Raw genomic sequence first — 14556 nt, 5'->3', positions numbered from 1 at the left:
TATTTATTAACTGCATAGAGGCAATGAGTCGAATGTCCGAATATCCAATGTTTTTCACTGAGCAAAAAAATTACTGCAAATAGCAACAGCACAGACTCTATTTAAATATATTCAATAAATGTTACATTTTAAATAAAAAATTTGAGATAATGTTTTAAAAAAAAAATATTGGATAGAAAAATCACCTTTGAAGATTATCATGTTGTCTTATTGTATTTTTTATCTTAACTTACATTTACACTTCAATTGACCAATATCGGAATCAGCCTATAGTTTTTTGTTAAAATCGGTATCGACCCAAAAAAATCCTGTCGGTGCATCCCTAACATATATACTCTGTGAGTGTTAATTTGACATGTCTTAACACTGCCGATTTTGTTATTCGCGTCGAAGCCACGGAAGAGACATTTTTGGATTTCCAAAATCAAAGCACTTGGTAACATAAACAATATTGCAATACGTGACAAAGTTCTATAAGACAGAAAAACTTTTTTCATTTTAAGGAGTGTATCTGAGATCTAATGCTAAATTTAACTCAAGCTTTTACGACAGTACTAAGTCTCTGATTAAAGAGACATTTACCCACGTAAAATTTATTTCATCATTTGTTTCTCTCTTTTTCAGAACACAACAGAAGATATTTCGAAGAACATTGATAATCAAACACCATTGTACTCCATTGACTTCCATTGTATGAACAGAAAACCACTGAGACAGTTTTCAAATTATCTTCTTTTGTGTTCCACTGAAGAAAGACTCACATGCAGGTTTGCATCCATATGTTGATTGATACTTTTTTTGCTGTCTCTTAAAGGTGAACTATTTAGGACTAAACTTATATTAACTCACTAAGCTGAATAGACATCAGTGTAAAAGTAAAAAGGTAAAATGTGAATGTGAAAACAGATCTAGATTTCACTTGAAGGTCCATCTCGGAGTTAACATTTCCCATCAGGCGTACAGATTCACAGGAAATCCGTAACTTCACGCCCAACAGAGAACAAAAACACAGTCATTCATCACACGGAGCTCCTGCTTTTTGAGAAAAGAGATACTGCGGACAGATCGATATTTATCCGGCCAAGCTGAAGGTGTTACTGGGGATTAGCTGCCAAATCTGCGCTGCCTATCAGAGTGATGAATAAAGTTGTGTGTTTGTGAGTGTGTGTTTCTGTCAGATACACCTGCCCTCCCAGATAAAGGCGAGTAAACAACCAGCGCTGAGATGATACAGAAGACAACAGACTTTATGCAGATATTTGATATATACCAGACGCTCAATAATGTCTAAAGACCGGAAGATATTTATCACGCCGATAACATCTGCAGTTCATTTCCACTTCACCGACATCATTTGCATCATTCATATTTATCACATTCACTTTTGTCTATTTTTTAACAAATAAGAAATATGCACTGCTCTGAACTCTCCCATAAGAAAGATATTGATGAGATAAAATGAGCAATGGAAGCGTTTGCTTCAAGGGATACTTCAGCCAAAAATGAAATTTATGACATTGTTTACTCACCTTCGAGTTGTACGAAATCGGTATACATTTCTTTGTTATTTGTTATACATCGTGTTATTACTCGAGGGGAAATGTTTGTTATTTTTCCGTGAGTGACGCGATCTGACAATTTTTTTCAACATTAGCGGAAGACGAGATTGAGCGCAGTTGTGGCAATAGCAGCGTTGATTTGCGTCATTCGCATCCCCTGCCGCGAGTTGGCGTCTATTCGCGTCTTTGCATTGACTTTGTATGTACTTTATACTGTGTTTACTCCAATGGCGACCAATCGCGTTCCTCGCTCTTTACTCGCAGGAAAAGTTTGATATGTTCGTGTGAATGACGTGAACTGATAAATATTTTCTTCCTTCGCAAAAGACGAGATTAACACGGTCGCAGCAATCGCAGCGCTCGATTCGCGTCATTTCTATTGCATGATGCAAAATTTGCATATATACGCGTCATTGCATTGATTGTATCAGATTTGTCAAGTGTCCAATCAAAAGTCAATATTATTGAAGATCTCAATTTGAACTCAAACATTTCTCATCAAATTGACTCAAATCCAGATTGTTTCACCTCTACAATCTATGTTCATTTTACACCTCCAGATTCTAGATGCACTTCAACAATTACACTGACTATCTTTTTCCTTTAATTCGAAGTAATTTTAGGGAAAAAATGGGCATGGATGATTGCAGATTTTGATTTTGTTTGCAACTTGACAAAACTTTTCGGGTTTAAAATGGACGCCTGATGAAATATTCATGTGGAAAAAGCTCACTACTGATCAAATGTATTAATAATGTTGCTGAAGTATTAATGATTCTTTTCAAGAGTAATGAAATTTCTCGCTCATTCCAATGGCTCAGAACAGCCTCCATAATGCCTCCAAACCCAACCGCTCTGGTGTAATTAAGAAACTGTCAGATGTAAAGACCAACTATGTTAATCACAGCCACCGTATTCCTTTTTAATAAAACTCTTTCGGGATTCTGGACCTCTGTAAGTCCACTGTAGATCTTTGCAGAGGGTTCGGGGGATATTCAAGCCATGACTCAACTAGTGCTCACTGCTGGTCAAATCTGCTCATATCAAAAGTCAGATAACAAGATTTCATCCACGGTCACTTTATGTCTCTGAACTGGTCCGTATATGTCAACGGTTGATTCATTTCTGTCTGTTTTCATTTCTCCAAAGTCATTTTTCAGGAGACATTTGAGTTACTAAAGTGAAATATAACTATAATACCAACCTGGTCTCATCAATCTGGAAAATAATATTACCCTTTCTTATTGGGCTTAATACATACGCCAAAATAAAATCTTGCCTGCTTATGATACGCTAATATTTCCCATTAGCTTTGCTGGAGAGCAGACAAATCCATGAAGCGACTAAATTATATATTGTGGTATAATTTTGCCGTCCTGACATGTAGGGTGTGATCTTATTTTGTGCACTTAATAATTTTGTTTGCCCAATTTAGACGCGTTTTGAGCACGTTACCCCACCCCTAAACCTAAGAGTAGGTGTATTACACAATATAAAATACAGAACATAACAGGTAAATACGGTTAGATGCTATTTATTCCAAAAGTGCAATTACGTGTTCAAAGGCCGAAGAACAGACCCAGAAGCGATCCCCTTCTCCATCCGGCATAAACTCCGACTCGGCTGCCCACTACAGATTTAAAATGGCTGCCGAAAATGACGATTGTGAAACGGCGTTGGCTCTCGTGTGTCTCGTGACTGGTCGCATCATTACGTAAGCTTATATTACCAAACGGCATTGGCTCTCCTGCTCCAATTGTGTAACATGTTAAGCTAGAGTGTATTTTTGAATGAGAGGGGAGTGCAGCACCCATTCCCGGACCGCAATCATCATCAGCAAATAAAGCTACTGCACTTGCACAAAAATATCGTACGTCTCGGACAACACAACCTGTTTGTTATGCTTTGATACTAGTGTCGGTCATTCTTTTCGATAAATACACGTGGCGACTTCTGTTTGCTTGTTGTGTGTTTTATCTCATTGGGAAGCTGGTGGGTTTAGGTTTAGGGTAGGGGTGGGGTTAGGTGCTCTAAAATATCTATTAAAGTTCAAATAATATTGTATTTAAATTGTATTTAATAGTATTTGTAAAATCATTCCGTTTTTAGAAATTGCAAAGAAGTGAACGCGTCTTGTTATGAGGCCAGGCAAACGACCAAAAACTACAGAGGGCGTATCATACACACGCAAAATTGGCGCGTATTACATGCATTCGGAAAGCGTAAACTCGTGTTATTTAAACGCAGATTGATGAGATCGGGTTGGTAATACAGCATCATACGGACCCTCTTCATTCATGGCACAATTGTATAAGACCTAACAGGTAAAAATGAAATCTTTGTTTAAAACCCGACAGGCACACGCTACATTAATGAAGCATGATTTCTTCTCACACTTCGCGCAAATAAGCTTTTGAGAGCGCTGATATTAACCTTCACATAACCTGTGAACCTGTGTGCTGACTTTACACAGTACGCTTTCATTACGATCTTTCAAAATCTGTATAATTAGTGCTGGCGAGAAACAGATCTGCTTGGGTGCAAATTAAATCTTCATTAACGCTTGAACTGAAAGAGTTTGAGGGGGAGATAAAAACACCACTAATTCTACAAACTACACAAAGAAGATTTCAGAAACTAAGAAGTTATTAAATATTTGACCTGTTGTTCAACAGACCAATGAGAATAAAACAGCCACAAAATACAAACTGTAGGTCTTTAATACAGCAGACAACAGGTTAACTGTACCTGTACTGCCAAACTACTCATTACACAGTGTTAAAACATCTTCATATCAAGAACTGTAAATATAACTCTAAGAGCTGGAAAAATAATCACTTGTATTATCCACCGCAATAATGATGTGGAAGATTACTGCAAAAACATATAACTTTAAATATATAAATGAATTTAAATATATAGCAACAGTTTTTACTGTAAAATAAAGTTCTTGTGTCTTAGTATCTTACCTGAAAATGTTCAGCTCTCTCTCTCTCTCACTGTCTCTCTCTCTCTCTCTCTCTCACTGTCTCTCACTCTCTCTCTCTCTCTCTCTCTCTCTCACTGTCTCTCACTCTCTCTCTCTCTCACACTCTCTCTCTCTCTCTCTCTCACTCTCTCTCTTTTTCTCTCACTTTCTAAAGTGTTAAAGAATTTTAAGGCCAAGATGCATTGAATTGTGACCAGTGTTGGGTAAGTTATTCTGAAAACATTAGATTACTGTACAAATTACTCTATTAAATATATTACACAGTATTTAGTTGAATAACATCAGAAGTAACAGTAATTAAATTACAGACAAAATAAGTGTAATCCATTACTTTAGTTTTTCAAGGGAAAAGTAATTCAATTACTTGGTTATTGGTTACTAGTTACACCCAGTAATATGAAGTCAATATGCAATTGTGACTCTAATATTTATAGCTCTATAGCTTCCTTCTGATAATTAAAAAGTCTGTGTAAAAGGACCCCTTTGCGCTACATTAACACGCTATGAGCTAAAGACAAATTAAACAACTAACTATTGCTAATCGTTTGTTCTGTTCTGATGAAAATTCCCAGCCTTGTGAGGACAGCGAATGCAATTACATTTTCCACGTTTCTGCGTAAATTGAGTTTCCTCAAACAATTTAATTTCATGTGTTCATAAATGAGGTTCAATGCCAAATACATCTTTCTCAAAATGACTAAAAGAATCATGAAACGAAGCATTAGGAAGTCATTCCCATCTGCACTGAAATCATCGCATGTGACGTGACCTGCAAACCGAAAAATCCACCGTCGCTCGCCTTACCGTCAAACTTCTTGTGTTTGGAGGTAAACGTGGTCCGTATGGTGTGGCTGCTCTCTTCTACTAATCTGTCAAACTCCTGTTTGCTCTGCTGGCCGAGTCTCTCCTCCATCGCTGAGGTGCAGCATGTGTACCCCTGAGAACAAACTCGCAGATGTTCACCTGTGGGACGAGAGAAGGACACAATTCAGACGGGCCCAATCAAAACACGCTTTGTTAAATCACAACTGAAGTGTGATTTCCCAAAACACACTGAAGATATGAAGGTGGCCTTACGGAGATTAATGGTGCATATCAGCGCTGGATGTGACATCTTTAATTACGTCAGAGAGACAGATCTACACGATCTCCCTCTGTGCGAGTTATAATACACCAGGACAAACCGTAAGTCTGTTCATCTGACAGGCTGCATTACACCAAAATATGATGTACAACAAATACGAAAAAAGCTTTGATAATTCTATAGATCGTTTGATCGGACACCAGTGCGCCTCACCCCCAGTAAATGTCCAGCTAGTGTCTAATACTATAACTATTTAGATATAATTTAATGTTCATATTAATTTGTATTATTATTTTACTGTATAATAATTGTAGTGTGTTGTATTCTCATGATTTTAAATAAACAGTTTGATAAATGGGTTCAGTCGCGTTTAAAGTTACCGTATGGTACATTGACATCTAGTGGTTGAGCTTGGTATCTCAGTCTAAATTCAAAATATTGGAGAGGCAAGTATATCCAAATAATAAAAATGAATCTATAAGCATTCTATTGTTTGTGAATGTGTACCGGAAGTTCAGCTGGGCTCAGAAAAGTATGCATGCGCAGTAACGTTTGTTAATGTTGTTAAGACAAAACCGTCTATAAACAGGCACAACTACTGTAGTCTGGTTCAGACCGGTGTCAGTCCGGGTTCCCGAGGGGACCAAACTTGTTTCACAAACCAGCAGTGAATTAATTACAGTTTTTAAGTATAAATGAAATCTCTGAACAACGCGTCCAGCTTTCCACCTGCACCATCTGTCGACCTCAGCGTCGGGCTGTCCTGCCCGTCCCAACTTCACGGAGAAATCTCCCAAACACCTGCTGGATTACACGTGCTGTCAGATAGGCCACCGCAGGCATCATTTCATAAGCCAAATCCAAAGTGCTTTTGGCACGTGCAGGACGCGGGACAATATGACGTACGGAGGAAATGCCAACCGCCAGCTAAATAGCCTCAACATTACCCGCTCACGGCAAAACAAGAGCGTGTTGGTAATGATGCGGCCGACTCCTTCCATCGTGAATGGAGCCTGTAAACTGGTGTGCTGTGAACTGAAAGTTGATTCAAAAGCTCATATTAGACGATTATATAGCAAGCGGGCTACTAACACTCATTTTCAACTTCAAATAAAAAAACTAAAATAGGCCATAACATTCATTCTTATATCGTTATATCGTATACGATATCACACACTATTGTATATCTAAAATTACTTAACAACAATCTGTCACCGAATGGAAAACGGAAGTGGGGTCATGAAAACCAGGAGGTTTATGCAAAGCCTTTCCAGATATGCATAATTCACTTTACAGTCTTTTCTGAACTTTAATATTCAGTACATGTCTATCTCAGTAAAGATGTGAGGGATGGCTATGGATCTTTATCTCAGGGACCCCGAGCACGCCGCGTGATTGTAATTAGCAGAGAGTGCTGACTATGAAAACTCATGCAAGCGTTCGCTGCTGTTGAAATTCCAATGAGAGATGACAAAGACAAAGACCATTTACCACCGCAAGCCATCAATCAAACAAGACTGCTCACGTCAGAAAACTTTACAAAGTTCGCATTTGCCTGACAAACTACAGCCTTTGTGTGAAAAGAATCTGAAATGTCATAACGCGCATGAAGCTCCCAACAAAGTCATGTTTATTATTGACACACTTTCAGAAATTATGAGGTTTTACAAGTTGGTTTATTCTAGCAAATTTGTACAATGTCATTCATATGTTTTAGTGTAATCCACATCTGTGCAGTAATGGCTATAGGTCTGGAGTTTCATTACAGCTTTTTTCTCTAATAACTGTTCATTCACTTTGCACAATTGCAGGTTTTACAGGTGCACAGTGTAACAGCTCCGACACGTTATTCCAGATCTGAATCTCAGTTTGGAAAGTGAACGTCAGTTCTGAGTTATCGTATATTGAATCTGAAGAGCCTGAAGGTTGAGTGACTCTTACTGGATTCATACACAGCGCTGAGGTTTAATGGAAGACATGCACAGATAGACATGAGAAAAAAAACTGCAAACTGCAATGCAATGGATCAAACAGTTTTATTAAAAATCAAAGTGCATTCAGCGACATTAGATCTGTAAAATATTTGATATTTATTACCAAAGGCGAAAAACCCTTTAATACGGCAAATATCAAAGGATTTCACACATAACCTGAAGAAGTGTTTGACAGATTAAGTGCAGGAATAAGAGTACAGGCATGTAAGCTAATAATGAGTATTACATCTACAGTACCTGACAGCCCCCCCGAATCACTTAACCAGCAGCTCAATGACTGAAATAAGACTGCATGTATGAGTGAATAAAAACATGCATCAGATAAACACAAAGAGTCAAGGTCTATGTGCCTGTGAGTTTGTGATGGGCAGATATTCAATTCTAATACATAAATTAAATTACATACAACATATCTGGCAGAGCCCATGGCCGCTAGAACGGATTCATGCCCATCCACTGCTGTCAGAACAAAACCTCTGACCCTGTGTACTGAGCTCCAGAAACTGATTGAGCACAGACTAAAATGACCTGAAATCACACGGCTTCCAGAGGAGAAGTGTGTCATTTCTTCTCTCAGCAATCAGACTTCAATCACGATGAGAAAACTGCTGGAGAAATTCAGAGCGCTTTTTAAAAGACGGACACGAGACATGAACAAGAATAACAAAGATGTTGGGTGGAGTGTGCTTTTTGACTTTGGCCAATACAATTAAAAAAACATTTAATAACCACCCAGAACACCCTTAGTAAACAACACATAGTAACACTCTTAGAAACCACACAGAACACCCTTAGAAACCACCACACAGTAATACTCTTAGAACCCCCCAAAACACACTTGGAAACGCCACAATAACATCTCTAGAAACTCCCCTAAACACACTGTAAAAACCCCACAATAATACCCATAGCAACCCACAATAACACTCTTGGAAACTCCACAATAACATCCCTAGCAACCCCCAATAACACTATTAGAAACCCCATAGTAACACACCTGGCTACCCCCAATAACACTATTAGAAGCTCCACAATAATACCCATAGCAACCCACAATAACACTCTTGGAAACTCCACAATAACATCCCTAGCAACCCCCAATAACACTATTAGAAACCCCATAGTAACACACCTGGCTACCCCCAATAACACTATTAGAAGCTCCACAATAATACCCATAGCAACCCCCAAAAACACTCTAAGAAACTCCATAATAACACCCCTAGCAACCCCCAGAAACACTCTTAGAAACCTCACAATAACACCCGTAACGACGCTATCACTAACGCTATTCAAGCAAACCAATCACAGCATTTTCGGTTCGCATCGCTTTGATGCACCGTTCAATTTTTTGAAAGGTGTGCTTCAGGCTACAGCGTCTAGATTTTATCTGATAGGAGATGTCTCAGAGACGTTTTGCAAATGAAGAAACAATCAAAACAACACATCCTGTAAGAAGAATTGTAGACATCAAACACACGTCTCCCAGATGTATGTGTGCTATTGGGGTCAGTAACCCGATGATAACACCCCTGGCAACCCCACAGTAACACTCAAGCAACTGTTACTGCAAAGTAAAATGTTTTGTTTTGATATTCTTGTAACGTTTCATAAACAGATGAACAGTAATCTGAAAATAATTATTTTTTTATTGTCGCGTTTTGTTACGAATAACATTTTTAATAGGTAATCAATAATCCAAAACTTATATTAAAAGTCATTGTCCACAACTGGAGGATAAATGAAAATTAAAAAACAATAAACATGATGATATTAACGCAGGGCTACTGTTTTCAGCTCATTTTGTTTTTCTCAAGAGTCGAGTGTTTTGATAGTGACTCTCCATTGCATCATTATGAGAAGGATGCTGTTAATAGATATTTTTAAGGCATGACTTGTTTCATAAAACCATTCCAAGTTTCCTCAACAGGGATTCGTTTAACATTTGCATCTCTTTGATGGGCCAAAATCTCACTGGACCAATCGTGCTTTGTAGTAAATACAACTGAAAACAGTATATAAATAAATGTTTGTGTACTAAAACAGAAAATGAAATCGTTGACTCATGTTGAAAAATCCCATTTTAATCGTCTTTAAGATGTGTAAATATCTCACAAACAGATTTGATAGCGGACAGTCTCATAAATTGACCGTCACAAACATTAAATCTGAAGATGGAGAGCAGGTGAACCCATGCTTACGTTGCTTCTGTTAACACTCCACATACAGCATCAGCAATGTTCTCAGGTCACAGCGACCGCCCGCCGCCCAATAAACGTCAGCTTTTTACTTGGCTTTAACATGAACGCTGCTGGTTTCCCCACGATCTGCCTAACTTCATAAGCCTCGCAATACATCAATGCCCACACCTCTAGCTGAGCCAATAAACCAAATTAAAGATAGCGGCATCGGTCTGAAAGTACAACATTACACAAACTGAGTTCAGTGAAAACAAGGCCAAACCAAATCGTGGCGGAAAAAAGCGCTCATTGCTTTCTTTGGCAACAGCAGAACCATCTGTATCATTACAATTGAATCTTGACTCAAGCCGGCAGTAATTACATTGCACATAATGAGTGTTTGATTGTACTGTAAGACAAATTAGTTTCCCTTAAAAGTGAGTAAATTGGAGTAATTGATGAGGGGATTGTATCAGTAAATACAAGACAAACTGTTGTTGCCTTTCATCTCCGAAACATCCCAGACAGATACCGACAGACTCGATGCGGTTTTCTGAGAGGGGTTTGATATCATCGTTTTGATATCATCGATATCACGCCATCGTTTTCATGTTGATTTGAAACTGAATTCCTCACTTTGTGAAGGTTTGTGTGTGACTGTATATAGGATGTTGAATACTTCATCTAAGAAAAAAATGATTAAATCCAATACATTTACTAATTAATTTTCCTACTTTCATTTTTTCAACGACAGATATATTTAGATATTCATAATCATTACCAAAAAAATATTTGCAGGTACACATGGTAATGTAGAAACGAACCACCTTTTAGAGACACAGCTGTAGTATTTATACCGTAGTCAATTTGTAAATCAGTAAAAAAGAACAAAATGGGCATTGTGTTACCATCACATAGGCTCACATAAAAAATATTTATGTTTGTTTATTTATTTAATTTTTTTTTTTTTTCCAATTAATTTAATTATTATTCTTTTTCATTTTAATTCATTATTTCATTTAGAAATATTTTTATTTTATTTTTAATTTATTATTCAATTTTTATATACAGGTTGCTTAATACGGAAAACTAGCACTGGAGACACAGCTTTTAAAGTGAAACTTCAACCAAAAAATTCTATCATCGTTTACCCACCTTCCGAGTTGTTCCAAATCTGTCTTTGTTTTAATGAATACAGAGAAAGATATTTGGAAGAATGCGTCTGACCAGACCGATTATGCCCCCCATTGGCTCCTTAAATACAATAGGAGTCAAAAGTGCCCCAGAACTGTTTGCTGTCCTACATTCTTCAAAATATCTTCTTTTGTGTTCAACAGAACAAAAAATGATCAAGTAATTTTTCCTACAATGGGAGTTAATGGAGGGCAAAATCTGTTTGGTTATAAGCATTCTTCCAAATATCTTTCTCTGTGTTCATCAGAACAAAGAAATTTATGGAGATTTGTAACAACACAAGGGTGAGTGAATGATGACCGAATTGTAATTTTTGGGTGAAATATCACGTTAACCATCTCATTTATACCTTCCACATCATACACACATCCTGTCATTCATCATGAATCAGTTCTTCTTCAATGAGTACTGTTTATTTCAGGATACGGTTGTTAACATCTGGTGTTTTTCTGCACAGCAAGAGCATTGAGACATGGGAAAAGTTTCTTTCTGAATGTTTTTCTGGATGTGGCCATGTAGCAGATGGCACAGTTTAAATGGAATGTTTCTGAGGGTCCTGTGCCAACCGGACAATCAAGATGTAATGGAACGCTAACAGAGAACTCTCTCCAGGTATTATAGGCCTCCCTCTGAGTCAGAACACTCAAAAAAACTCAAATAAAAAGATGTTTTAAAGCTGGATACACAGTCACAGTGTTTACAAGACACATGAAGTTAGACCTGTAATTTGTGTTTTACTCGACACATTAAAATGAAAAATTACTTTACCGTTTAAAGAAGCTGATCAGGGCTGGAAAAAAAAACTGTTAAAGCGGCCGTAACAAACGGGGTTTCTGCCAATCTCATACTTATCTTGAGTACCTAAAGAGTAGTATTGCATACTTTATATCTTCGAAGAGTATTTAGTTTGATTACATATATGAACGACAGCTGTATGATTATTTCCGAAAGCATACGGGGGGAGGGGTAGGCTGAACTAAAGCATGTGCACAACCATTGCCAACAAAACAGACATTAGTTTCAAACACTGCATGGGGTTCATTTCCGGCATCTTCTAGCGCTGGGACGGCTCCATATATCAGTTTCAAACCATCTCCAAATCAAGCATTATTTCCAGAGTTTATATAACATTCATCACCCAAATGTAGTGAACAAACAAATACCTGAACTTCGCAAACATACGCGCTCTCTCTCTCTCTTTCTCTCTCTCTCTCTCTATACGGCACCCATTCAACATTTGCAGTTATGGGAAAAGTTTCTTTCTGAAAGTTTTTCTGGATGAATTTTACTGATGTCATCTTTTTTTTCTTGAAAACGAATCCAAATAAATATTGTGATAATGAGTGTTTGGCCACGATCTATAAACCCCAAACCGTGACAGCCCGTTTCACAACACAAACCAAAAGAGGCGGTTTGACGCATAAAGTAGAGCTCCAGGAAATCCGATTGAGATTTCACACCAGCACACGAGCAGTCATGGGAACTGATTGTGCCCAGCGAACAAAGTCGTGCCAAAAAAACTAGGATCAAGTCTCGGTGGTATTCATTAGTCTACCTGGCCACAGGGACCTCCTGCATATGGCCACGACCATCTGGTGGGTCCCACGGCCCGTTGTGTGCGACTTCTGAAAGACTCCCTGCCAACGCATTCACCCTCCGCGCCGCTAAAACTCTCACGGCGCCGCTCTGATCTAATATGCGGCCGACAGAACCCGTGGGCTCCTCTCTCTTTGATGGCTCGCACCGCTCTGAGCGCCCCGACAAACCGCATGCCATCTTAGCTCATTTTGTTTGTGGTGAGGACCGTGAAAAAAATCAATAATCATTGTTGTTTATTGCGCGGCGGGCGTGTGGAGACTTTTGTCAGCGGCCACCCAATAAGTCATTTATCATGTAGTGGGAACCCGCTGCAGAGAATGATGGGATAGCAAAAAGCAGAAAGCACTCAGAGTCATTTAGGAACCGCAAAGAGATTCTCCTCGTCTGTCATGAAATCTGAAGCTGCTGTTAATTCCATGACTAATCAAGTCTCGGCTTGCAGGACGGTGTCGGCTGTTTTCGCACGTTCGATAGCGCTGCTAGTTCTGCACGGAATGAATTGGCATCGATCGGCCATCAGATACCAGCCCATCAAAACCAGCTCTGGATCACTGGCTTCAGATCAGGCGTGGAGGAGAATGGAGTCTCGTCCGGCTAAACAGGGTTCCATTAAAGGTTCTGACTTCAGCATGCGTGGGGTTGTTAGGCTAAACGTGCTAAGCTATTTTTATAGATTCCCCAGCTAGCTCAGGTGAAGCATTAGCTCATTATCGGGAGGAAAGTAGCTGTGGAAAGCGGGCACGTCTTGAGCTGAGATCTGTATCGATCCGGTTCTGAGAGTATGTCTCTTTCTTACTCTATTACATCACAGTGAATCTCATAAAGACTCGGCTGATAGAACTGTTGACCGCCTCTCTCATCTGTGTCCTGCTGTGAGTACACCAATAGACATCATGTACATGTCTTTCACATGGTAATGTTGAACCAAATCACCCTTTAGAGACACAGCTTTAATATTTACACCATAGTTAATTGGTAAATCAGTATAAAAAGAAAAAAAAGGGTAATGTGTTATCATCACATAGGTTTGGGCTTGATCCCCAGATATCAGAAAATATTTATTTTTATCAAGGTATTTTATTATTTCCTCTTTTTCTTTTTCCTTCTATTCTATTCTATTCTGTTGTATTTTATTATTTTATTTATTTTACAATATTTTATAAAAATATAATTTCTTTATTTCTTTATTTAATTTTATAATATTTTATAATATTAGTTTTGTTAAAATGTATTTTATTTACAATCTGGCTTTGTAATTGTAAAAAAGTTGTCTCATTTTGGAACCCTTCATATATTGTTATGAAATATTACATGCAACCAAAGTTATATGCATCTTCAAGAAATATAAGATAAGTGAAATATTATGTTTTATAACAATAACAATTGCATTTCATATTTTATTTTATTATTTTATAAACCACTTATTTTAACCCATGACTGTGTAAACCCAACAGTTGGGTTGTTTGAACCCAAAATGCCAGGTTATTTCAATCCATGGTTTGGTCCACTATTAATATAGTCTAGATCAATTTAAACCAACAGTTGGGTTTTTCCATATTTAAAACCACTTTTTGTAAATGACATCACAGCATATTCATTTGAATATAGTTGAATAGAGCTGTGTATTACGAGCTTCACATCATGTAGCCTTCACCATTTCAATACAAACCCTACAGAAACACATCTGACGGTGGTTTATGAGAAGACCTCCAGTCATCGCTTGCTCCTCTGCCAACATCTGCGCTGTCAGATTAATTTAAGAGCGTATCCTGACGTGATCTATCTGAACACACAAAGAAAACTTTAGAGAAGAGACTGACAGGACAAACAGAGCCAAAGCAAACACGCTGTGAAAGAGAGCGGAGATTAAAGGTCCTGGAACGAGGTTTCAGGGGTCTGAAGTTCTTTGAGACGCTGCCAGACCACCGCTAACCGAATCAGCAAACATGATTAAAGA

The 14556-nt window shown here is 38.1% G+C and overlaps 1 protein-coding gene across 2 annotated transcripts in view; it reads right to left on the bottom strand.

Annotated features, from left to right (window-relative positions):
• Positions 1–14556, bottom strand: part of gpc6a (glypican 6a) — a 168105-nt gene that overhangs the window by 129977 nt on the left and 23572 nt on the right. For both annotated transcript variants that reach the window (XM_056737570.1, XM_056737571.1), the window contains exon 2: positions 5353–5511. In XM_056737570.1, coding sequence (XP_056593548.1) covers positions 5353–5511 — 159 coding nt within the window. The remainder of the gene's footprint in view (positions 1–5352; positions 5512–14556) is intronic.

The sequence above is a fragment of the Triplophysa dalaica genome, chromosome 2 (genome assembly GCF_015846415.1).
Source record: "Triplophysa dalaica isolate WHDGS20190420 chromosome 2, ASM1584641v1, whole genome shotgun sequence".
Taxonomy (NCBI): domain Eukaryota; kingdom Metazoa; phylum Chordata; class Actinopteri; order Cypriniformes; family Nemacheilidae; genus Triplophysa; species Triplophysa dalaica.
Note: the sequence above shows the minus strand (reverse complement) of the source record. Positions and strands in the feature narration are given on the sequence as shown.